The sequence below is a fragment of the Somniosus microcephalus genome, chromosome 4 (assembly GCF_052327205.1).
Source record: "Somniosus microcephalus isolate GS21.2 chromosome 4, FLI_Smic_1.0, whole genome shotgun sequence".
In the NCBI taxonomy this organism is placed as follows: Eukaryota; Metazoa; Chordata; class Chondrichthyes; order Squaliformes; family Somniosidae; genus Somniosus; species Somniosus microcephalus.
In genome coordinates this window covers 192848527-192874061 of record NC_140990.1, presented here as the reverse complement: position 1 = coordinate 192874061, position 25535 = coordinate 192848527, and the positions used below count along the sequence as shown (strand labels likewise).

Here is a 25535-nt window from a genome sequence, read left to right as displayed (position 1 = left end):
GGACTCAGCTTTCAGATCACAGAAGACTCACTGCTTATAGCAATCAATTTTTTGTTGTTGCAGTAAACCCCAAGACAAAACTGCTGGGGGAAGACACGCACCATAAAGGCCCCATCTCGTGTTGCAGATGGGCATTAAGAGGTCCTATAGAATGAGCCAAAGAACAGCCCTGGCCATCATTCCTCTCACATCCAACAGATCAACCTCGTTGATATTTGTGGAGTCTTGCGGTGTACAAAATAAAAGTCACGAAATAATGGGATGCATCAAGATTTTTTTGGATAGGTAAATACAAGGTCTTCCTTCAATGTTGAAGACTTCTGAAATGGGATTGGGCAGGAAGAGTTAAAATTCCAGATGCATTTTAATGCAACTTCATAATCACTCCAAAATGGGACAGCTGCAAACTCCACCCCACATACTTAGCAAGAGAAAGATCCCATTGAATGGCCGTGTGTAGTAATGAAGTTCAGGGAATGCAGTAAGAAACACAGAAATACAAGTTTTCTTTTAATTGAAAAATGAAGATGTTTAAAACCAGCCAAAAAGTGTCAATATAACTAGAAATTACTTTCATAAATACGTAGAGCAATGGAAAGCACAGTGGTTTTAAAAAAAACACAGAAATAAGGCAATCCATATCGTCAAACAGCAACCTACAATACCAATTAACATAACAATGGTGTGTGTGTCAGAAATCAAGTGAGTGGTAATATGGCAGCAACTTGCACTCGAGAGCCTGTGGCAGAAAGTGCAGAGAGGTGAAGGTCAAGAATAGCTTATTGACTGTTATATTTTGGCGATGTAAAAAAAGAGAATGGAAAAGGGAATTGAAACATCACTTTTATAGTTGTAAATACTTCACAAAGTTAGCAAATGACTGAATTAAGAGGATGTAGCATGGGTCAGTAAAATGGGAAGGCATCGAGTTTTGGATGGAAATTTATCAGATCATTCCAAATTGCTTGCCACCTCAAACTAACACACATATCTTTAAACTCTCCTTCACACACCGGAGAACTGCCTCTCTCTCATCCCACCCCACCAAAAAATCCATCCTTCTCGAAGTGTAGCAGTAAAACGCTTATACAATAATTTCAAAAATAATACATATTTTAAGTGTAGACACATGGTGGTATCAATCTGTGAAGACACACACACACACACACACACACACAAAAACAAAGAAATGCTTTGCACAAGTTCTGGGTTAAGTTTTTTTGGTGTGCAAACCCAGAGACTACCATTAGTGTGATCTGGTGACAGTTCACTGGAGCAAGGAAGGTGAGCAAGCAAACCTACTCCTGCAAAACTGGTTGTAGAACAGAATGTATTTTAAGTCATGCTAGTCTGTGACTGTTTGTACTGTGATATGGGTCAGTGGGGAATATATGTCAACAATGGGTCAGTGGGGAACATATGTCGAGATTATGGTCTTCAGGATTGAATTGATGAAATTAAAGTTGGTAATTTTAGTCAGAATTCTACACCAATTACACAAGTTAGGATGCTCACCACGTTATACACAACTTCTGAAGTAACTTCAACCATTGTACCTCATCTACAGTGTTAAAGAAAACACAGAAAGCAAGCAAAATAGCAAATACTTGACCAAAACAGCATAATGTGGTTACAAAAGCAGTAAATTTACATTAATTTACAACCTGCAGGCAAATTAATCTCAAGTGTAAAAATGTCAAATATTGAATAACACCTCACACTCAAATGAGTAACTGTTACAGAAGGGTCACCTCAACTTTGCATGATTTGCAAAGGGTGGGGGGGGGGGGGGGATAGAGATAAAGTAAATAAACTCTGCAACTACCATCAGAACAAAGATTTCACAAACAGCAGGAATGTAATCAGTTGTAGGTGTGCCACACCGCTGCAGTGCTCACGTAAGAGCTTGTTCTGTTCAAGGATCAAAGTTACTAAAGTCTGGATTAAACTGTCCTGTTACTTTAAGGACTATCTATTCACTTCAAGGATGTCTTCACTGACCATGGTGTTCTATGAATAAGAGGCATTTAGTAAAAATAAACTCAGTTGATGTTCTTACATGCAGGTCCCCTCCCACTTCCAACATTATAAAATATTCCAGTGAAGGTAGTCGATGGGGGACGCCCTCTTTCAGAGTTCACAACCAAACTATTGGCATGGAGCGGTCTATTAGTCAGACACGTACAGCACATAATACTGTCAAAGGGACAACTGTTCCATAAGCTTAGGTCAATCATACATTGGTGAGACTGCACTTCAATACAATTTCAACCCACTCTTGCAGTGCATTTACCAATAACTCAACATTCTAAGTGTGGGTTCAAACAAATACCTGCATGAAGTTTAGAATAAATCAAATTTAAAGAGTGGCCTCACTGAGACACAAGTAGTATTTTATGGCATTGATGAAGTGAGCCCAGAATATCACTTGGTCAGTCAGACCAGTGGAACAAGAGGGCATAAATTTAAATTTGTTATAAAGAATTTTAAAAACAAAACTCAGGGGAAAAAAAGTCTTTACTTGAAGTGTGTTAAACATTTGCAATGTTCTACCAAGTAATGCAATCAAATAGTTCAGGGGATTCAAGGCACGGTTGGGCACTCGGCTAGGTTGATTTGGGAGCCCCAAAGGGGGATGGGTTGGATGGGACAAATTGCTATTTCTCCTGGACTTTTTCCTTATGTAATTATTACTGTAATTCTAGGAGTATGTGGTGTATTGAATATCAACAAACATTCATAAATGTACAAATTCCCTTTGCAAATCAAACTGATTTCAAGATGTGAAGCATGTAGTGTCAGCTTTTTTTTTAATTAAAGAGAGAAAATTGGTTTTCTTAGAAAATCAAGCCAATGTTTTGTCTTCAGATATACGCAGCAAAATCTCCCACTCATGTGGACTCAGTTAAAACATGGGGCTAAATTAAATCTTAATCCCAAGAAAAAGGTCACCAGCCGGAAACGATCCGGCTACATATTGAATCCTGGCGTCACCTTGAGCTTCAGATCACACCAAGAGCGTCACTTAATCTACATCAATATACAAAGTTACTTTAGGAGTCTGTCTTCAAATATTAATAGCTCCCCAATGAAGATAACAAAAACCATTATACAATTTCCAGACACCAATTTTTAAACTTGTACCAAACAGCAAATAAATTCAGATAGATTTACTACACGTTAAGTTAGGGAGCTCTCATTTTTTGCAGAGTTCTATGGAGGCAGCCATACTGATGTCCATCAACGGAGGCAGGAAAATAACCACTCATTTGAGCAAACGGTTCCCAGTGTCTAAATTTCGGAGGGGCTTGTGCAGAGTTTCAGATTCCGTTTGGGTAGATTAGGGACCAGCAGGGAAATGTATTTTGAACTCTCTATTCTGATGTACCCAATATACATTCCAAAAAATATTGCACGTGGGGAATAATGTGGGATGTACAGGCACACACACAGCCTATGTGACCTCCCAAGTTAGTGATGTGAACAGGAAAACAAAAGAAAGAAATTCAGATTGCACCAATCTTTCACATTCCAACAGAACACAAAATGATTAGGTTGGCATGCTTCCCTCATGTACCAACGGAGAGAGAGAGAGAGATTTTTGGGTCAAGTACAGTTTGTGCAGTGGTGAAAAGGAAAAGGCATTAAAAAAACTGCGTCAACCCACGCAGAATATTTGATGATCAAAGTTACTGAAATGAGTGATTAAATAAATGTCTAAAGAGAAGGCTGGAAAGGGGTTATTGTACCGTCCAAGAAACCCAAGTTACCCCGTTAACGCACATGCACTGCAGCTTTAGATTTGTTCCAAAAGAGAGACATTAACATTTTTGGCCAATGAATATTAAAATGCTTTTTAGATTCTGCAGTTTCAACTTCCCGTAGAACAGGACCAAGTGTCTACTACACCTTGCATTACTGGCAGCCTCGCCAAGACCAATTAGTCCAATCTTTAACTGTGTTGCTTGAAATGATTACATTGCATTAATTAGCCCATTCTCGGTTAGTGAAGAGGAAAATACAAGCACACACAAGTTCGAAATATTCACATTCAGTCCAACAAGCAGCATCAGGCAGTATAATTCCATCAACTGCTACACCCCACATTTTTGCCTGATCCAGCCCAGCCCTGATTTAAAAGCCGTAAGAAAGTGACTTTCAAACCAGAAATTCCAAACAACATACACCTTTAGCAGTAGTGAGCGGGTCAAAGGAAGGCAAAGTTTGTAATGAATCTGGCAAACAGATCACATTAAGAGTGTGAGACAGGAGATCCACAAGGGCCCCTTTGTTTTTAAAATGCATCGCAGAGGATCCTGGTTGACTGTATTCCCACAGCATTTTCGCCTTTCAAATGTGCTGAATCCTCTCCCCCCACCACCCAACCCCTGATCAGTTGCATTTTCAATTGTTTTACATCAACCCAAAGCTACATTACTTGAAACTGGAGTGAAATCACTGCCTTAGATTGGCAACAGTTGAATAACCTGGATGGCACTGCAAGTAGGATTCTGTTTGATTGCAAATGCTCTTTTCAAAGCGGTTTGTCAGCATTTCAGTATGCAGTAACTGGGATCAGTTCCCCAGCTCAAAGTGCAAGCATGTCTCGACATGTCCAATTTCCCTTTGCAGCTTTCCAAATTATAGCCTAATAAGGCAGAATACCCAGGCAAATACTTGGAGCGGCACACAGCCGAGCACCACACAATGTTTCGAATGCAAGGGAGGGGGATTAAGAGAAGAGCTTTTCATGATTAAAGCAGACTGAGGAAAAGGTTAGACGTACCTGAGGTAGTTAGGACTCCTGCTGTATTTACAAAGCTTAAAAACTACAGTCAATTCCTTAGGATATGGACTAAAGAACAATTCTGGAACATTGCTCAGAACATTGACACATTTAAAAATAGTACCAATAAAATAGTGCTATTTAAAAGGAAGAAAATCATGCTGTGAAAGTTTAGCTTCTCTTTATACTAAAGCACAATCTCTCTAGATTCAAAAATGTTAACAGGATTTCATTAGAATTTTGCTCGTTAATAGCTCATTGAATTCACCCATACCCACCCTCCCCATATATAATTTGATTGATTTTATGTGCAAAACAAGCTATCAGAATTCGCTCCCGAGTCACAAAATATCAGGTGGCACTTTTAAAAAGTCTTGGGAACTAGGCTGAATTTTGCCTTTCACGGCAATAGTTTGAACACAGTGCCATAAAACTGACAATAGAGGCTATTTGCAACAGAGAACCCCACAGTACTCCTTGTTGTAAGGGTGTGTTAGTCCAGCTGGCACTACTGAGAAGCTGGGTCCAAACGGGTCGAGTCATTCAAGGCAGAATCTTTCAGTCACTCTTTCCTGTTGCTGGACTCACTCCAACTCTTTGCTTGATAAGTTGGAGAAAATCCAGATTAAATAGCAATGTCATCCTGGTCAGAGGGGCTGAATGCTGCTGCTCTGAGGATATCCAGAGCATGAACCAGGATGAGTGTCCCCGTCAAGTGTTTCCAGCGCTTTGTGATGGGGTGTTTCATTTTATCCAGCCCCAGGTGCAGTTCCTGAATCACATCTCTGTAGCTGTCTCCGATCTGTGCACTCCAGGTCAGCAGGAAGTCATAGGCTGGTTTCCACATAGCCTGGAAGAGTACAAATCAATTAGTCCTGCTATATTCCACAACAACATCTTGCATTTATATTGCGCCTTTAACATAGTAAAACGCCCCACTCCCAATCCTTCTAGTGGCAAAGGATATTTCCATTTTGTTGTCTTTGCTCTATCCTCCTGTTCTATTGATAGCTTAGAAGCTGCATATTATAAGTCTCAACTAGCCAAACTTATGTCTGGTCACATGCAGGGAACCACATAGCAGACACGAGGGTAGCCCAACATGTGTCAGTGGGATGCTAAACTTCCTAAACTGACGAGTTCAAGTTTGAATCAGATCAAATTTTGTTGTCAATTTTTCTCAGTGAAACCGTAATAGAACGCTTCACGGCACTGACTGCACCCTTTCCTTATTCTCAATTAAGTACCATGGAAAGGTTTGGATAGGGATTGAAATTGTAGACTACATTAATTCCACAAATCAGCATTGGAAAGAAACAGGTGGAAGCTGGGTTAAAAGCACCAAAGTAGTTTACAGAAGCATCTGCTCCGACGATGCCACCTTCCACACCAGTGCTTCCGACATGTCTTCCTTTTTCCTCAACCGAGGATTCCCCTCTACCGTGGTCGACACGGCCCTCGACCAGGTCCGTTCTATCTCCCGCACTTCAGCCCTCACCCCTGCCCCTCCCTCCCGGAACCACGATAGGGTTCCCCTTGTCTTCACCTTTCACCCCACCAGCCTCCACATTCAACGGATCATCCCCCGCCATTTCCACCACCTCCAACGTGATCCCACCACCAAACGCATCTTCCCCTCCCCTCCCCTTTCAGCATTCCGTAGGAACTGCTCCCTCCGAGACACCCTAGTCCACTCCTCTATCACCCCCAGCACCCCTTCCCCCAGCACCTTCCCGTGCAAGCGCAGGAGATACAACACCTGCCCATATACCTCCCCCCTTCCCACTGTCCAGGGCCCCAAACACCCCTTCCAGGTGAAACAGCAATTTACTTGTACTTCTTGCAATCTAGCATACTGTATTCGCTGCTCATGATGTGGTCTCCTCTACATTGGGGAGACCAAACGCAGATTGGGTGACCGCTTTGTGGAACCCCTCTGTTCAATCCGTAAGGGTGACCCCGAGCTTCCGGTCGCCTGTCATTTCAATTCACCGTTCCATTCCCACTCAGACCTCACCTCTTGCATTGTTCCACGGAAGCTCACCGTAAACTCGAGGAACAGCACCTCATCTTCCGATTAGGCACTTTACAGCCTTCCGGACTCAATATCGAGTTCAACAACTTCAGCTCATAACCTCGGCCCCTATTATATTTTTTATCCACACCTTTGGCTTTTGACTTTTCCTTGTTTTCCTCTGTCTTTCACTCTGCCAGCACATTTCACACTTCATTTAGAGCCATTGTTTGTTTCTTTACCTGTCCTATTACTATCTCAAGTCTCACCTTGAATATCTCTTAATGTCTCTTCTTCCATCCCCTCCCCAATTTCCCAGCCCCCAAACTGCCTTTTGTTTCATTTTCTGCCTTTTCTCTCAGTTCTGTAGAAGGATTTCGACCCGAAATGTTGACTCAATTTCTCTCTCCATGGATGTTGCCTGGCCTGCTGAGTTTTTCCAGCATTTTCTGTTGTTATTTTAGTTTACAGAAGCAAATAGTTTGTGAATGGCAGAAACTCCAGACTTTGGGAATTCTGATATTTATCATAAACTTGCACTGGTTAATCCAGTTATATTGCGCCTTAGGAAGCTGAATGACTCTGAAATCCAACCCCCAGTTTGCTATGTAACTAGGGATTTTGGGGGGGGGGGGGGGGGGGGGGGGGAGAAAGAGGAAGGAGGAAATATAAAATAAAACAGGATTCCTGCTCATAGGTGTTATTACTCAGTGACCCCTGTGGGTTACTGCATGTGTTATCCTTGAATGAGGGCAGGATCAGGCTTGGCCATGATGCCCTCTACAGTTCAGTAGTCTGTTGAGACTCACTGTCCATGCTGATGCATGAATAAAACTAGCCACTGGCATGAGGTAAGGGAGGCCTTCTCGTAGCCTTGGAACTGTACCTCAGAAGGAAGAAAAAAAAGAGGCTAGACAAGTTCATTAACCTTCATACAATTGAGCTGTTTTGATCACACAGGTGACTGATATGTCCCAGAGTAATTCCCCTGCGTTAGTTGGAATTGCTCTGGACTAGCCTGGACACTAATTTGGGGACATCCAATTCAGGAAAAGTTAGTACTCGATTAGTTGCTGCTAAGCTCCTGGCTGGTGGTGAGCATAGACCTCCAGGTCAGTCGAGCTATTCTAGGACATACCCAGGAGCTGACAAGAGCACTCAACCAGGTGTGAGATCCAAAATACCACAGCCTCTCAGGAGAAGGAACGAATCACAAGAGCCATCACCTGCAAGGTACGAGTTCTTTTCATGACTTTGTAAAGAAAGGGGCAGAGGGGAAGTGAGGAAGGCGATTGAAAGTACTTTGTGCTGAAAATATTCTCCTGTACTTTCCTTGCACAATCCACCCCATCACGGGCTCTACCCCACCCATTGAATCTCCTCAGCAAAAGTTTCATTTAAATACTCCCCAATCCCTAATGGTAAACAAGCAAAAGTCCAGAATATTCATCCAATCCCAAATCTCCACAATTCAACTCTTGCTGGCTGACCACTCCAGGCACCAGCAGAGACCATCAAGTACAGATATACCAACTTTACAGCCCAAACATCCCCATTTCATGCCTATGGGAATAGGAGGCTATATGGGGCACTTTCCTGTTAAATGCATTGTTTTTACCACATTTCCGTTTCCTTGGTTTTAAATTCTTGTTTTGTTGAGTGAAACTGGCTGTTCAATCTAAACTCTTCAAGCAGCCAAGTACATTTAATGTTTGCGCTAAAGCACTCCCTGCTCCTCTCATCTACATACTAGATAGGTCTATAAAACGGTGCAATATCACTGTGTACCTGTTAGATTATAAAATACATACAATCGGGTTTCTTGAGGACAGCAAGATGATTCTAGGTAAAGCATAGAATTACTTAGGATTGACCAAAGTTTTCCACTTCCCACATGTCCCACTGTAAGGTTTCCTCCAGCACACTAGATATAATGCTGTACGCAGCAGCACACAGGTCACAACCTTAAATAGGCACCAATGTTTCTTGGTATCACACTGGCGCAGTAGGAGTGCTCTTCTGATGTTTGGGTTAAGGTGCAATGTTGCAACTATCACCACCAAAAAACAGATTAACTGGTCGTTTCTGGGGCCTTGCTATGTGCAAATTGACTACCGCAATTGCCTACATAACAGTAATTCATTGGCTAGGAACCATTTTGGGACGTCCTCTTTTAAAGGCCTGAGGAACTTCTGCTCTTTGTGATCGGCAGGCCTGTTTGTGAAAGAAACTCAGTGACAGGATGGGATTTGGGGGGGGGGGGGGGGGGGGAGATGGTGAAGAGGGGAGAAGGAGGAAAACAGGGAAGGTCACTTACAAAGTCTGGCTAACATTAGGAACTTTGTTATTCACAAGTCATCCAGTGATGAATGGTGCCGCACTAACATCAGCTTGTTTTAGCTGTGCCTGGGTGGGTGGGTGGGTGGGGGGGGGGGGGGGGGGTGGCCTTGGGCTAAAAAGAGGGCCCATAGTCTGTTCAGCAACAAAGGACAGTTTATAATGGGCCTCTCACAAGCTCATCCATACAACAGCTGGATGGAGATTAGTAAATGGCTCTTTGGATGTTAGTGCTTACCAAGGCCAAATTCAGCCGTATCAGATAGAGCAATGGATAGAGTCAGTGAAACAGGGCAATTCAAAGACTTTAAAATCAGCCTGCGTGAATGGTATGGTCTTCAAGAAAATAAATGCATCCCCACAGATTCTACTTTAACAAAATGTAATTTCTTTCTCTCACATGCACTCAGTCAAGCAACCCCTTAGGGAAGGCGAGTCAAGTCTGATCTGCTTCGGTTCATATGGACACTGCTTCCTATTTAGAAACAGGGCGGTAAGCAATGTTCCCGTTAAGCTGCGTGGCTGCGAAGTGGTCTGGAGGTCCCGTGCAGGCCCGTCACCGGCTTTTGAACGGAAAAACCGTGCATGTGCGGAAATTTGAATGGGCCGCGCACCCAAAAAAAGAGGGGGAACATTGGTGGCCAGAACTTGTGAGCATTCATTACAGCTTTCAACGCTCGGCTGAAACCAGAAAGTGTGGCTTGCGGTGGGGTGGGAGAAGAGAAGGGAGGAAAGAGGGTGGAAGGCAGGAGAGAGAGAAAGAATGAAGGGAGCAGAAAACTCCAGCTATGACCGTAAACAGGCTGGGCTCAAATCAGGGTCTTCCACTCAAATGGTGCAAACCTTTAATCTCAAGTGCTGCGAGTCTCTCATATCACTGAAAATACACGAGTGAATTTTACCCCAGAACGGGGAAGCTCAGTTCATGTGTGATGAAAAACCAAGTGATTTCAGGAAGAGAAACAGGTTAGCATATTGGGCAGATAGATGTCAGATGACATTTAATGCAGAGAAATTATAAAGGGTTTTTAATAAGGCAAATTGGAAAAAAGTATTCCACTGGTGATTTGGTAGCTGGAAAGTATAAAGTTAAGATGGTTACCAAAAGAACAAAGGGTTAGGTCAGGAGATTTAAAGAAAAATGCAGAGGGTTGTTAGAACAACAACTACTTGCATTTATATAGCATCTTTAGCATAGTAAAACATTCCAAGGTGCTTCACAGGAGCGGCGGAGAGGATTAGGGAGGGAATTCCAGAGCTTAGGGCCGAGGCAGCTGAAAGCACAGCTGCCAATGATGGAGCCAGTAAAATCATGAAATATGATCAAGAACATAAAACGCCCTACCAGAAACAGATGCTGAATCCATAATAGCTTCTAAAAGGAAAAGCGGATCAATATTGTGGTACAAATCCAGCTTCAGAATGAGGGCGCTGACATTGGCTGCACTAAGCCTGAATAACCTCACCTCAGTTTCAACAACCCCATTCCTGTCCCTGTGGGGAGCTTCGTAAGCATCCATCTGTTGCTTGGAGACTTTGGCCAGTTTCTCAGATAGCTCTCTCCATCTCGAGGCCACTTCAACAGCAGTGGTGAGCAGTACAAAATCCTGAATGAGCCTGGCGACGAGACCCTGGCAGTCCAGTTTTAACAAGGCCTAGGGGCAATAAAAAGGGAACAATTCAGTAGCTCTAAATGAGATACAAACATACGAAATTGACGCGCAGGAAAAAACCAGCTGGTCCATCAAGCCTGCTCCGCAGTAATAATGGCCAGAGCATCATGACTTAAACACTTCTTCCCCCGTCCCTGCAGCTATATAATCTCCTGCGAGAGGCAACAGAGAGAAAAATCATCTCCGGGTCAGTAAGGGAATAAATACTCTAGAAAATTCCTCTCCGACCCCCCTCAGGCAATCAGAACCAGTCCAGGAGATCACACGGGCCAAGTGTGATCTATAAAGACACTTGCCTTCTACATGATGCGATCTCTGCCCCAGTCAGGAACCGGTCCAGCTCCCTCTTGTAGGCAGAGAGTCAGCAACCACCACACCAGCCGACAATGTATTCCAGAGGCTCACTACTCTTTCGGAAAAGAACCACCTAACATCCGGTCTATTCCTACTCTTACATAATTTAAACTCATGTCTCCTGGTCCTCTCCAATCTGTTAAACTGGAATAATCAATCAATAGGGACGCTATCCAGACTTTATTATTTTATAGACCTCTATCAGGTCACCTCGAAGTCTACGCTGCTCTAAAGTATATAAACCAATGTCCTTGACCCTATCGGAGTAGCTGAGGTTCTTTAAGCTAGGAATCATTCTTGTAGCTCTCCTCTAGATCTTTTTCAAAGCCACTATATCACCCACCATGTGGGAGGTCCAAAACTGGGTACAGTCGTTGCGAGGAACCAGACATAGTAGGGATTACTGAGACATGGCTACAGAAAAATCAGGACTGGGAATTAAACATTGCATGGTATATCATATTTAGAAAAGATGAGGAGGGAAAAAGAGGTGGAGTAGCTGTACTTATTAGGGATAACATAATGGCAGTAGAAAAAAGTGACAGATATCAGCAAGACAAAAATAGAATTAATATGGATAGAGATAAAAGATAATAAGAAATAGGAGTAGGAATAGGTCACTTGGCCCCTCGGGCCTGCTCCACCATTCAATAAGATCATGGCTGATCTTGGGCTCAAAGCCACTTCCCAGCCCGCTTCCCATAACCCTTCACTCCCTTATCTTGCAAAAATGTGTCTATCTCCACTTTAAATGTATTTAATGACCCAGCCTCCACAGCTCTCTGGGGCAGAGAATTCCACAAATTTACGACCCTCTGAGAGAAGAAGTTCCTCCTCATCTCAGTTCTAAAAGGGCGACCCTTTATTCTGAGACTGTGCCCAGAGTTCTAGGTTACCCCATGAGGGGAAACATCCTCCTGCATCTACCCTGTCGAGCCCCCTCAGTATCTTATATGCTTCAATAAGATCACCTCTCATTCTTCTAAATTCCAATGAGTATAGGCCCAGCCTGCTCAACCTTTCCTCACAAGTCAAACCCCTCATCTCTGGAATTAACCTAGTGAATCGTCTCTGAACTGCCTCCAATGCAAGTATATCCTTCCTTAAATAAGGAGACCAAAACTGTACGCAGTACTCAAGGTGTGGTCTCACCAATACCCTGTACAGTTGTAGCAGGGCTTCCCTGCTTTTATACTCCAACCCCCTTGAAATAAAGGCCAACATTCCATTTGTCTTTTTGATTACTTGCTGTACCTGCATGCTAACTTTCAGGTCCCTCTGAACTGTAGCATTTTGTAATCTCTCTCCATTTAAATAATAGTTTGCTTTTTTTTTAAAAAAACATTCAATCTAATAGGCATAGTCTACAAACCACCTAATAGTGGAAGGGAGGTGGAGGAAGAAATATGCAAACAAATTAGGAAAATTAGTAAAAAAAATAGAATAATCATCATGGGGTATTTCAACTACCCCGATATTAATTGGACAGAAGAGGTAGGTAAAGGGGATATGGGAATGGAGTTCCTACAATGTGTACACACCTCCTTTCTAACCCAATATGTAAAAAGCCCAAGGGAGGATTCGCTATTGGATCTAGTAATGGGGAATGAACCAAAGCAGATAAAGGAAGGTATAGGCAATAGTGACCATAATATATGCTTTAAAATGATAATTGAGAAGGGCATAAGTATGACGAAAACCAGGTCAATAGATTGGAGAAAAGCTGATATTATGGGGCTGAGAATAGAATTTAGGGAAAAAAAGGCAATAATATTGGCAAACAACGATGTAGAACAGCAATGGGAAACATTTAAAACGGTGTTCAACAGAGTGCAGGAAAAATATATTCCGCTAAAAGGATAGAACAAACTAAACAATAATGAGACTCCATGGATGAATAAAGCCATAAGGGAACAATTGAGGGTAAGGAAAGAGGCATACATTAAGTACATAGACAGCAGGGAAGTGCATGATGAGAGAATATGAAAAGATTAGGAGAGAAATAAAAAAATTAGGAAGGCAAAGAGGAACTATGAAATTAAATTATCAAGGAACATAAAACAAAATAGTTAAATATTTTATAGGCACATCAATAAAAAAGGTTGGGATGGGAATAGGGCCATTAAGGGATAGACAGAATAATACCACAGGCAACGATAGAGAGATGGCAGAAATATTAAGTAATTATTTTGCTTCAGTATTTACCAGGGAGATAGAACAGGTGAACATGACATTGGATGATGAGATTAGCAACGAGATAAGTGCATTTAAAATTTTAAAAAGGGATATATTAAATAAAGTAATCAAACTCAAAGAAGATAAAGCCGCTGGTCCATCCGGATGGATAGCACCCACGTATTTTAAAAGAATCTAGGGAAGAGATAGCAGAGGCATTACTACGCATATTTAATAATTAGTTAGAAAAAGGTATAGTGCCAGAGGACTGGCGGATAGCTAACGTAATACCTATATTTAAGGGGGATAGAACATGTTCAGGGAATTATAGACCAGTTAGCTTAACATCGGTGGTAGGAAAAATAATGGAATCCCTACTAAAGGAGAAAATAGAACATCTAGAAACCAAATATATAATAAATAGTCAACATGGATTTCAAAAAAGAGAAAGTCTTGCTTAAGCAACCTTATTGAATTTTTTGAAGAGGTAACAGAGAGAAGACAATGATAGTGCAGATGATGTAATTTTTCTGGATTTTCAAAAGGCCTTTGATAAGGTACCCCATAATAGACTGATGAACAAGGTCAGAGAATGCAGAGTCAGGGGACAAGTAGCAGAATGGATTGCTGGCTGGCTTCAGGAGAGAGAGTAGGAGTAAAGGGTAGCTATTCACAGTGGCAGAAGGTGGGTAGTGGTGTTCCACAAGGATCAATGCTGGGACCACTGCTGTTCACAATTTACATTAGCGATTTAGAGACTTAGGAATCAAAAACACAATTTCTAAATTTGAGGATGACACAAATTGGGGGGGGCGGGGATAGTTAATACAGGAAACTCTTTGGTATCCGGCACCGATAGGACCGGGATGGTGCCGGTTGATTAAAAATTCCGGATGACGGAGAAGGTTAACCACCGAGGCTATTTTTAACAAACAAAAATAAAAAAAATCAAGAAATGTGCAGTATACAGTAATTGGGTACTCACCTACAGAATGTTCTGTTAAATGGATGGTGGAAGATGCTTGATTAAGTACAGTACTGCCAGTTGAGGGTAATCCATAACTCTTTAATTACTTAACAGTAAAACAAAACTTATACAGTAAATGACTGTATACAGCGCGGGAGAGTCAGACTCCTGTTATTGAGGTGTTCGGACTTCTGACAGCGCCAAGAAGCCGAGTAGTGGCAGTTTGGAGAACTACCCCCACTGACTAACTCGGCCACCGCGGGAGACTCGGACTCGGCAACATTTCCGGTTATTGAGGTGTAGTTTTCGGAGTATGAATTTTGCCGGTTAATAGAGAATTTCGGATATTTAGGTGCCGTTTAAACAAGAGTTTCCTGTACTGAGGAGGACTGCAACAAGTTACAGGAGGACATTAATAAACTTGCAGAATGGGCATATAATTGGCAAATGAAGTTCAACACAGATATATGTGAGGTATTACATTTTGGTAGGAAGAATAGGGAGGTCACATTACTTGGAGGGTGCGAGTCTAGGTGGGGTAGAGGAACAAAGGGAACTCAGAGTACAAATACACAAATCGCTAAAAGTTGCGACACTGGTTAGGCTAGGTCATAAAAAAAGCAAACCAAGCACAAGGGTTTATTTCTAGAGGGATAGAATTGAAAAGTAGGGATATTATGCTAAACCTGTATCGATAGTATAGATGCATTTCAGGGGAGGCTAGACAAGCATGAGGGAGAAGGGAATAGGGCCTGTTTCTGTGCCTGTAATCCTATGTAGTACTCCAGATGTGGTCTGATCAGTGGCTTGTACAATGCCAAAATGGTGTCCTTTGATTTAAACTGACTTTCTATTAATATAATCCAATACCTTTAGCTTTAGCTACAGTTTCTTTACATCGGTCATGAACCTTCAGTGATCTGTGCACCAAGATCTTTTGTTCTCTCAACCTTTCAATACTGTTCCCTACAAATGATACAAGCATTCTGTGTGGCCCTACCAATATGCATGATACTACATTTATCTCAATTAAACACCATTTGCAATTGTGTGACCCACTCCTCTAGCTCATTTAAATCTTTTTGCAATTGATTGCACTCCTGTACACTCTTAACCCTCACAGATTTTGGCTGCGGGATTAGAACCAATTCCCAATCCAGCATATCAAATTGCTGCCGATACCACAAGATTCATTAAAATGTAAAATCTATAAAACACTAAAGGGTTATAGAAATCAGGCAGGGGGATTGTGATATACTTGTACAAATTAGTATTGAGAGGGAGGAGGTACTAGCGGTTTTAGCAGGCTTAAAAGTGGATAAATCCCCAGGCCCAGACGAGATGTATCCCAGGCTGCTGTGTGAGGCAAGGGAGGAGATTGCAGGGGCTCTGACACAAATTTTCAGAACCACTCTGGCCACAAGGGAGGTGCCAAAGGATTGGAGGACAGCTAACGTAGTACCATTATTCAAGGTGGGTAGTAGGGATGAACTAGGGAATTACAGGTCAGTGAGCCTAACATCAGTGGTAGGGAAATTATTGGAAAAAATTCTGAGGGACAGAATTAGTCTCCACTTGGAGAGGCAAGGATTAATCAAGGATAGTCAGCATGGCTTTGTCAGGGGGAGATCATATCTAACCAATTTGATTGAATTTTGAAGGGGTGACTAGGTATGTGGATGAGGGTAGTTCAGTTGATGTAGTCTACATGGACTTCAGTAAGGCTTTTGACAAAGTCCCACATGGGAGACTGGGGTCCAGGGCAATTTGGCACATTGGATCCAAAATTGGCTTAGTGGCAGGAGGGAGAGTGTGATGGTCGAAGGTTGTTTGTGTGACTGGAAGCCTGTGTCCAGTGGTGTACCGCAGGGATTGGTGCTGGGTCCTTTGGTGACTCAACCGTGGCTAACAAGGGAAATTAGGGATAGCATAAGATCCAAGGAGAGGACATACAAATTGGCCAGAAAAAGCAGTAAACCTGAGGATTGGGAGCAGTTTAGGATTCAACAAAGGAGGACAAAGGGATTAATTAAGAAGGGGAAAATAGAGTATGACAGTAAGCTTTCAGGGAAAATAAAAACAGACTGTAAAAGCTTTTATAGCTATGTGAAGAGAAAAAGATTGGTGAAATCAAGCGTAGGTCCCTTGCAGTCAGAATCAGGGGAATTTATCATGGGGAACAAATAAATGGCAGACCAATTAAATACATATTTTGGTTCTGTCTTCACAAAGGAGGACACAAATAAACTGTCGGGGAACATAGGGTCTGATGAAAGCGAGGAACTGAAAGAAATCAGTATTTGTAGGGAAATGGTGTTAGGGAAATTGACGGGATTGAAGGCCGATAAATTCCCAGGGCCTGATAATCTACATCCTAGGGTACTTAAGGAAGTGGCCCTAGAAATAGTAGATGCATTGCTGATCATCTTCCAACATTCGATGGAATCTGGAACAGTACCCATGGATTGGAGGGTAGCTAATGTTACCCCACTATTCAAAAAAGGTGGTAGAGAGAAAACGGGGAATTACAGACCGGTAAGCCTGACATCGGTAGTGGGGAAAATGCTAGAGTCCATTATAAAAGATGTAATAGCAGAGCACTTGGAAAACAGTGACAGGATCGGACAAAGTCAACATGGATTTACAAAAGGTAAATCGTGCTTGACTAATCTACTGGAATTTTTTGAGGATGCAATTGGTAAAACAGATAAGGGAGAACCAGTGGATGTGGTGTATTTGGACTTTCAGAAGGCTTTTGATAAGGTCCCACATAAGAGATTAGCGTGTAAAGTTAAGGCACATGGGATTGGGGGCAAGGTATTCACTTGGATAGAGAACTGGTTGGCAGACAGAAAGCAAAGAGTTGGAATAAACGGGTCTTTTTCCGAGTGGCAGGCAGTGACTAGTGGGGTACCGCAGGGATCGGTCGTTGGACCCCAGCTATTCACAATATATATTAATGATCTAGACGAGGGAACTAGAAGTAATATCTCCAAGTTTGCAGACGACACAAAGCTGGGTGGGCATGTGTGCTGTGGAGGATGCCGAGAAACTCCAGTATGATTTGGACAGGTTGGGTGATTGGGCAGAAGCATGGCAGATGCAATATAACGTGGATAAATGCGAGGTTATCCACTTTGGTGTCAAAAACAGGAAGGCAGATTATCTGAATAGCAATAGATTGGGAGAAGGGGAAGTGCAACGAGACCTGGGTGTCCTTGTGCACCAGTCACTGAAGGTAAGCATGCAGGTGCAGCAGGCGGTTAAGAAGGCAAATGGCATGTTGGCCTTCGTAGCGACAGGGTTTGAGTACAGCAACAAGGATGTCTTGCTGCAGTTGTACAGGCCTTGGTGAGACCACACCTTGAATATTGTGTGCAGTTTTGGTTGCCTTATCTGAGGAAGGATGTTCTTGCCATGGAGGGAGTGCAGCGAAGATTCACCAGGCTGAAACCTGGGATGGCAGGAATGACGTATGAGGAGAGATTGGGTCGATTGGGCTTATACTTGCTGGAGTTTAGAAGAATGAGGGGATCTCATTAAAACTTATAAAATTCTGACAGGACTAGAGACAGACTAGATGCAGGAAGGATGTTCCCGATGGTCGGGGAGTCCAGAGCCAGGGGTCACAGTCTAAGGATAAGGGGTAAGCCATTTAGGACAGAAATGAGGAGGAATTTCTTCACGAGAGTGGTGAACCTGTGGAATTCTCTACCACAGAAAGCAGTAGAGACCAATTCATTAAATATATTCAAGAAGGAGTTGGATATATTTCTTAAGGGTAAAGGGATCTAGGGATATGGGGAGAAAGCAGGGACAGGGTACTGAATTTGGATGATCAGCCATGATCTCATTGAATGGCAGAGCAGGCTCGAGGGGCCGAATGGCCTATTCCTGCTCCTATCTTCTATGTTTCTATGTTTGCAGTGTACATTAATGATTTAGATATGAATGTAGGAGGCATGTTTAGTAAGTTCGCAGATGACACGAAAATTGGTGGAGTGGTAAATAGCAAGGAGGGAAGCCTCAGGCTACAGGATGATATAGACGGGTTGGTTAGATGGGCAGAACAGTGGCAAATGGAATTTAACCCTGAAAAGTGTGAGGAGAGGTATTTTGGGAGGACTAACAAGGCAAGGGAATACACAATGAATGGTAGGACCCTAGGAAGGACAGAGGATCAGACGGACCTTGGTGTGCATGTATATAGATCCCTGAAGGCAGCAGGACAGGTAGATAAGGTGGTTAAAAAGGCATATGGGATACTTATATTCTATGCCTCGGCTAATGAAGGCAAGAGCAGGGAGGTTATGATGGAGCTGTACAAAACGCTAGTTAATCCACAGCTGGAATACTGTGTGCAGTTCTGGTCGCCACACTATAGGAAGGATGTGATTGCATTGGAGAGGATGCAGACGAGATTCACCAGCATGTTACCTGGGCTGGAGCGCTTCAGCTATGAAGAAAGACAGGACAGGCTGGGGTTGTTTTCCTTAGAGCAGAGAAGGCTGAGAGGGGACCTGATTGTGGTAAACCACTTTTATCGTTCACTATCGTTACACTATAGTTATCACTGTTATATTGTTACTCTATGGTTATCACTGTTCACACTGTTGTATCACTATACGAGGTCGCCTGGTCACGCTGTTATACCTGGGCTGACCACTGCTGACTCCGCCCATGGCTCCACCTACCTGCCCAGGTATAAAGGTGGTCGACTGGCTGGCATTCCTCCTTGTTGGATCCGATCACCCACGAGGGTGGGCTCTGTTATTTAGCCAATAAAAACCTATAGTTACTTTCTTAACTCGTCGCTTTTCATTGGATGAATTGATAGGTATATCAATTTTATTGGCTAAATTTTAAAATGTCGCTCCTTGAGCAGCCAGACGCCCAGCTACAACAGCCACAGCAGCCGGCCTGGCTGCGAGCCCTCCGATCACCGTACCTGGATCTAAACCCACAGGCAGCAAACTCAGCCCTCGACTTCGAACACTGGCTGAGCTGTTTCGACTCCTACCTGGGAGAATCCGGCGTGCCTCAGAGATCCAAGCTAAGAGCTCTGACCGCCCAAGTGAGCCCTAAAGTATTCGCACTCATCCGGGACCTTACTACATACGAGGCCGCCATCAACCTGGTGAAACAACAGTACCAGAGCCCGGTAAATTCCATGTATGCCAGACATCTCCTAAGATCCCGCCCGCAACAGCCAGGAGAGTCTGTAGATGAATTTTTATGGGCGCTACAAACACTCGGCAGGGACTGTGACTTTAAAGCAGTAACGGCGGCAGAAAATACTGAAGATAATATCCGCGATGCCTTCGTGAAAGGCCTGCGGTCCGACTACTCACGGCAAAGACTACTTGAAGCAAAGGACCTCGACCTGAACACAGCTGCAGCCCTCGCTCGCTCCCTAGAAGTGGCCCATCGGGACCTCGAGGCGTACTCCAGGTACTGTAATTCGCGACCCTGGGACTCGGGACCGACCCCGGCCGCAATACCCCTCGCAGCGCAGCCCCTGGGACCTACCTCAGCGTCGGCGTCCCGGACCCGATCGGGACCGCCACCCCCGGTACCGGCTGCGACATCGGAGCCCCGCGATCGGGCCGCCGGCTGCTTCTTCTGCGGCCAGGCGAAACACCCGAGGGCGCGCTGCCCAGCGAGAAACGCGACGTGCTCAAGCTGCCTGAAGAAAGGCCACTTTGCTAAGGCCTGCAGAGGGAGATCAACAGAGGCCAGCAGTGCCTCATGCGAGTTGTGGGGGCGGCCATCTTCCATCAAGGCCACAGATGCCAGCATCCCCACGTGAGAGTTATGGGGCGGCCATCTTTGATCCAGGCAACCGACACCAGCAGTGCCTCATGTGAGTTGTGGGGGCAGCCATCTTCTCCGCCATTTTGTCCAACCTCGTGGGCGCCGCCATTTTACCCACCACACTCGACCGCCACCTTGCCTCCAGACCCGACCACCGCCTCACCCGCAGACTACAGCAGCTCGCTCAGCCATACACTAGCCTCCGTCACACTGGACCAAGCCCGCCCGCATCACCTGTCCAAGTCCATGATGGACATCAAAGTAAACGGCCGCGCCACGACCTGCCTGTTCGACAGCGGAAGCACGGAGAGTTTCATCCACCCAGACACGGTGAGCCACTACTCCCTCACTGTCCGGCCAACGCGCAACCGGATCTCGATGGCATCGAGGTCCCACGCCACAGACATCAGCGGCTACTGTGTTGTGACCCTGTCGGTTAAGGGCACGGAGTATAAAAATTTTAAACTCCTCGTCCTGCCCCAGCTCTGCGCTGCCGTCCTACTAGGGCTGGACTTCCAATCCCACCTCCAAAGTGTCACTCTAGCATACGGTGGACCCCTCCCCCCACTCACAGTCGACAACCAGCAGCTTTTAAACCGCCTACCGCGTAACACCTGCGGCCTAGCCACCCTCAAGGTCCCGCCACCTTCCCTGTTCGCTAACCTCACCCCCGACTGCAAACCCGTCGCTACCAAGAGCGGGCGGTACAGCGCCGGGGACAGAGCTTTCATTAGCTCTGAGGTGCAGCGTCTCCTGAAGGAGGGCATCATCGAGGGGAGCACCAGCTCCTGGATTGCCCAGGTCGTAGTCGTTAAGACCGGCAATAAAAACCGTCTGGTCATCGACTACAGCCAAACCATAAACCGGTACACCCAGCTGGACGCATACCCCCTTCCCCGCATATCTGATATGGTCAATCAGATTGCACAATACCGAGTATTCTCTACCATCGACCTTAAGTCGGCCTACCACCAACTCCCTATCCGCCCTGAGGACCGCCAGTATACCGCCTTCGAGGCGAATGGCCGCCTCTACCACTTCCTTAGGGTTCCCTTCGGCGTCACCAACGGGGTTTCGGTCTTCCAAAGGGAGATGGACCGGATGGTTGACCAGAACGGGCTGCACGCCACGTTCCCCTATCTAGATAACGTCACCATCTGCGGCCGCGACCGGCAGGACCATGATGTTAATCTGGAAAGATTCCTCCGTACGGCCCAACCTCACCTACAATAAGGAGAAATGTGTGTTTAACACCTCGCGCCTTGCCATCCTCGGCTGCGTAGTAGAGAACGGAGTCATCGGCCCCGATCCCGAAAGAATGCGCCCCCTCATGGAGTTACCCCTCCCCCACTGTCCAAAGGCGCTGAAGAGAACCCTGGGGCTCTTCGCCTACTATGCCCAATGGGTGCCCAATTATGCGGACAAAGCCAGACCCCTCATGAAGTCCACATCCTTCCCCCTCACGGAGGAAGCGTGCGCAGCCTTCTCCCTCATTAAGGGAGACATTGCTAAGGCCACAATGCACGCGGTGGATGAGTCCATCCCTTTCCAAGTGGAGAGCGATGCATCCGACTTCGCCCTAGCCGCTACCCTTAACCAGGAGGGGAGACCGGTGGCCGCCTTCTCAAGGACCCTACAGGGCCCTGAGATCCGACACTCGTCGGTCGAGAAGGAGGCCCAGGCGATCGTGGAGGCTGTACGACGCTGGAGGCATTACCTGGCAGGCAAACGATTTACCCTCCTCACCGACCAGCGTTCGGTCGCTTTTATGTTTAATAACAAGCTGAGGGGCAAAATCAAGAACGACAAGATTTTGAGGTGGAGAATCGAGCTCTCCACCTACGATTATGATATCTTGTACCGGCCAGGTAAGCTGAACGAACCCCCTGATGCTCTATCACGAATTACATGCGCCAACGCGCAAATTGATAGACTTCAGACCCTCCACAACGACCTCTGCCACCCCGGGGTCACCAGACTTTACCACTTCATTAAGGCCCGCAACCTGCCCTACTCCATCGAGGAGGTCAGGACCATGACCAGGAACTGCTAGACCCGTGCCGAGTGCAAACCGCATTTCTTTAGGCCGGACAGAGCAAGCCTGATCAAGGCCACCCGCCCCTTCGAGCGCTTGAGCATCGATTTTAAGGGGCCCCTCCCGTCCTCTGACCATAATGCGTACTTCCTCAACATTGTTGATGAGTACTCCCGTTTCCCCTTTGCCTTCCCCTGCCCAGACATGACCAGTACCACGGTCATTAAATGCCTGAACGACCTCTTCGCCTTGTTCGGGTTCCCAAACTATATACATAGCGACCAGGGCTCCTCCTTCATGAGCGAGGAACTCCGTCAGTTCCTACTAGCGAGAGGTATTGCTGCAAGCAGGACCACCAGCTACAACCCCCGAGGGAACGGCCAGGTGGAAAGAGAGAACACGACTGTATGGAAGGCCGTCCTCTTAGCCTTAAAGTCTAAGGGCCTCCCAACCTCCCGCTGGCAGGAAGTCCTCCCGGCAGCGCTGCATTCCATCCGGTCACTACTTTGCACTGCCATTAACGCCACCCCCCATGAACGAATGTTTGTTTTCCCCAGGAAGTCGACTACGGGAACCACACTACCAACCTGGCTGACCTCTCCGGGGCCCGTCTTGCTGCGAAAGCACGTGAGGGCCCATAAAACGGACCCCCTGGTCGAGAGGGTGAACCTCCTGCACGCCAACCCCCAGTACGCCTATGTGGCATACCCAGACGGGCGGGAGGACACAGTCTCCTTACGAGACCTCGCACCCTCGGGCATTCCGGAGACACCACCTTTACCCCTACCCCCCCCCCCCCCCCCCACCCCCCCAATTCCAGCCCAGGTAGACGGCATGCCGGAACCCCACGAGCCTTCGCCGACCACGCAGACACCAGCATTAACACCGGATAATGCAACACCGCCGCTGTGACGATCAGAAAGGCTTACGAGGCCTCCGGACAGACTGACATACCAGAACTGGTAGTACACTTCACCCCGCCGGACTCAAATCTAAACAAGGGGTGAATGTGGTAAACCACTTTTATCGTTCACTATCGTTACACTATAGTTATCACTGTTATATTGTTACTCTATGGTTATCACTGTTCACACTGTTGTATCACTATACGAGGTCGCCTCTTGTCACGCTGTTATACCTGGGCTGACCACTGCTGACTCCGCCCATGGCTCCACCTACCTGCCCAGGTATAAAGGTGGTCGACTGGCTGGCATTCCTCCTTGTTGGATCCGATCACCCACGAGGGTGGGCTCTGTTATTTAGCCAATAAAAACCTATAGTTACTTTCTTAACTCGTCGCTTTTCATTGGATGAATTGATAGGTATATCACTGATTGAGGTGTACAAAATTATGAGGGGCACAGATAGGGTAGATAGAAAGGAACTATTCCCCTTAGTAGAGGGGTCAATAACCAGGGGGCATAGTTTCAAGATAAGGGGCAGGAGGTTTAGAGGGGATTTGAGGGAAAACTTTTTCACCCAGAGGGTGGTTGGAATCTGGAGCTCACTGCCTGAAAGGGTGGTAGAGGCAGGAACCCTCACAACATTCAAGAAGCATTTAGATGAGCACTTGAAACGCCATAGCATACAAGGCTACGGACGAAGTGCTGGAAAATGGGATTGGAATAGACAGGGTTTGATGGCTGGCGCAGACACGATGGGCCGAAGGGCCTCTTTCTGTGCTGTATAACTCTATGCTAATTTGAGTGGGAGTAAGGGCAATACAAACAGCCATTATACTCCCTTTAACTTAAGTGCTGCTGCTTTTGGAAAAGTAGAGAAACACCTTAAGTGTAGGTTTCTGAGAGTGCTCCAGAGACAGCAGTACCACCAACTAGCTACAGAGGAAGGTCAATGGCAAGAAAATAAAGTTGCCACACAAGGCTTTCAAACAACTGAGCAACTTGTGCATGTGTAGTTCATTGTTTACTTCAGTTGCACTGGTGGCAACAGGATATAATGAAACCATCTTGCATGATATAAAGTAGGCCTTTCCCAATAGTCTGCTCTGCAGTTCCCCTACAGTATTCATAGAATCAGAGACTAGTACAACACAGGAGGCCATTCAGCCCATCGAGTCTGTGCCGGCTCTTTCGAAGAGCAATTCAGTTAGTCTCACTCCCCTGTTCTTTTCCCATTCTGGATACTTCCGACATTCCTGCATTTCATACGTAGGTCTCACTTCACAGAAGAGCTAGAGTACTGCATGAGCCAGAAACATGTTAAGCAGACAGAAGAAATGTGGGCTCCATAGGTGTCTGCCTTGGCTCAGTGGCAGCACTCTCGCCTTGGCATCAGAGTTACATCACTGTAGTACTGGCCAAGTGTGCCTTAATAATCTCATTCAAACCATTCCACTCTACCTTGACTAGTCTATTGCATTCACACCACTCACCCAGAAGAAAACAATTCTAAAATTAAAAATATATTTAAATAATCAAACGCACAGAATAAGGTCCCATTTGCTCAGTGGTTTTCTTCCTCTCACCCAACCCCAGCCCAATCTACTATAGTCAGTGCAAAATGAGAGGGAAACGACTGGAGGTTACTAACAAAATGAGGAACAATTATTGCAGCAGTGTTTATTTTTGTTTGTTGAATAGTGGTGCTTCTTCTCCCCCGCGGCCCCACCTTACGGGAAAAAACTTACTGACACTCGCACGTGAAAAATGGCCACCTGGGCATGGTACCACAGGGGATGCTGGCACCTATGGAACTGTGGCTCGGAATGAGCTACCACTTTCAGAGCGGAAAATGAGACACACGGCTGGTATTCTTAGCACGTTACCAGGACAACACCCCCTTTAAAACAGAGGATGACATTTTTAATAATCACATCTCCATCAGTGAAGTCCTGCAACCCTTTAAAGAACCTAACTCTCAATACTAGGGAGAGGGGGCTAAACGTAAACTCGTCTATAATTTCTTCTCTTCACCCCCCCACCCCACTTCCAGCAGTTTTGATACACATCCTACATGGAAGCTACCTCTAAACTGCAGGGGGAAGAGCAGGAACATTCGGTCCAAAACAGGGGTCGGTGTAGTCTTTCCCCTGACTGTAACACACCTCTCATCCGAAACGGGCTGAATAATGTTGAGTGACTACTACAGTGAAGATTCAAAAGATAACGAAGGCAGGGAATTTAAAACTCAGTTAGATGGCTTCTTTAGAATGAGAGACAATAGTACCGACCCAGAGATTTGTCCACAAAGGTTAGTTTATCCTTTTAGCATGTCTGGCTGCTTGTAACAATGTTTAAATATCTAAGGAGAAAGTGCTTTTGATGCACCTGGGTTTGGAGATGGAGAGCACGATACCGAATTATTGAAGACAGAGCCAAGCAGCTCGTGTTGGTGCAAGAGTCAATAATTGGTAGACT

The 25535-nt window shown here is 45.3% G+C and overlaps 1 protein-coding gene across 2 annotated transcripts in view; it reads right to left on the bottom strand.

Moving 5' to 3' along the window:
• Window positions 1-497: 497 nt before the first annotated feature.
• The window catches only part of sh3bp4a (SH3-domain binding protein 4a), an 80281-nt gene continuing 55243 nt past the window's right edge, over window positions 498-25535 (bottom strand). For both annotated transcript variants that reach the window (XM_085985651.1, XM_085985652.1), the window contains exons 4-5: window positions 10604-10792; window positions 498-5636 (exon numbers count right to left, since the gene is read on the bottom strand). In XM_085985651.1, the coding sequence (XP_085841777.1) occupies window positions 5412-5636; window positions 10604-10792 (414 nt within the window). In that variant the 3' untranslated portion in view covers window positions 498-5411. The remainder of the gene's footprint in view (window positions 5637-10603; window positions 10793-25535) is intronic.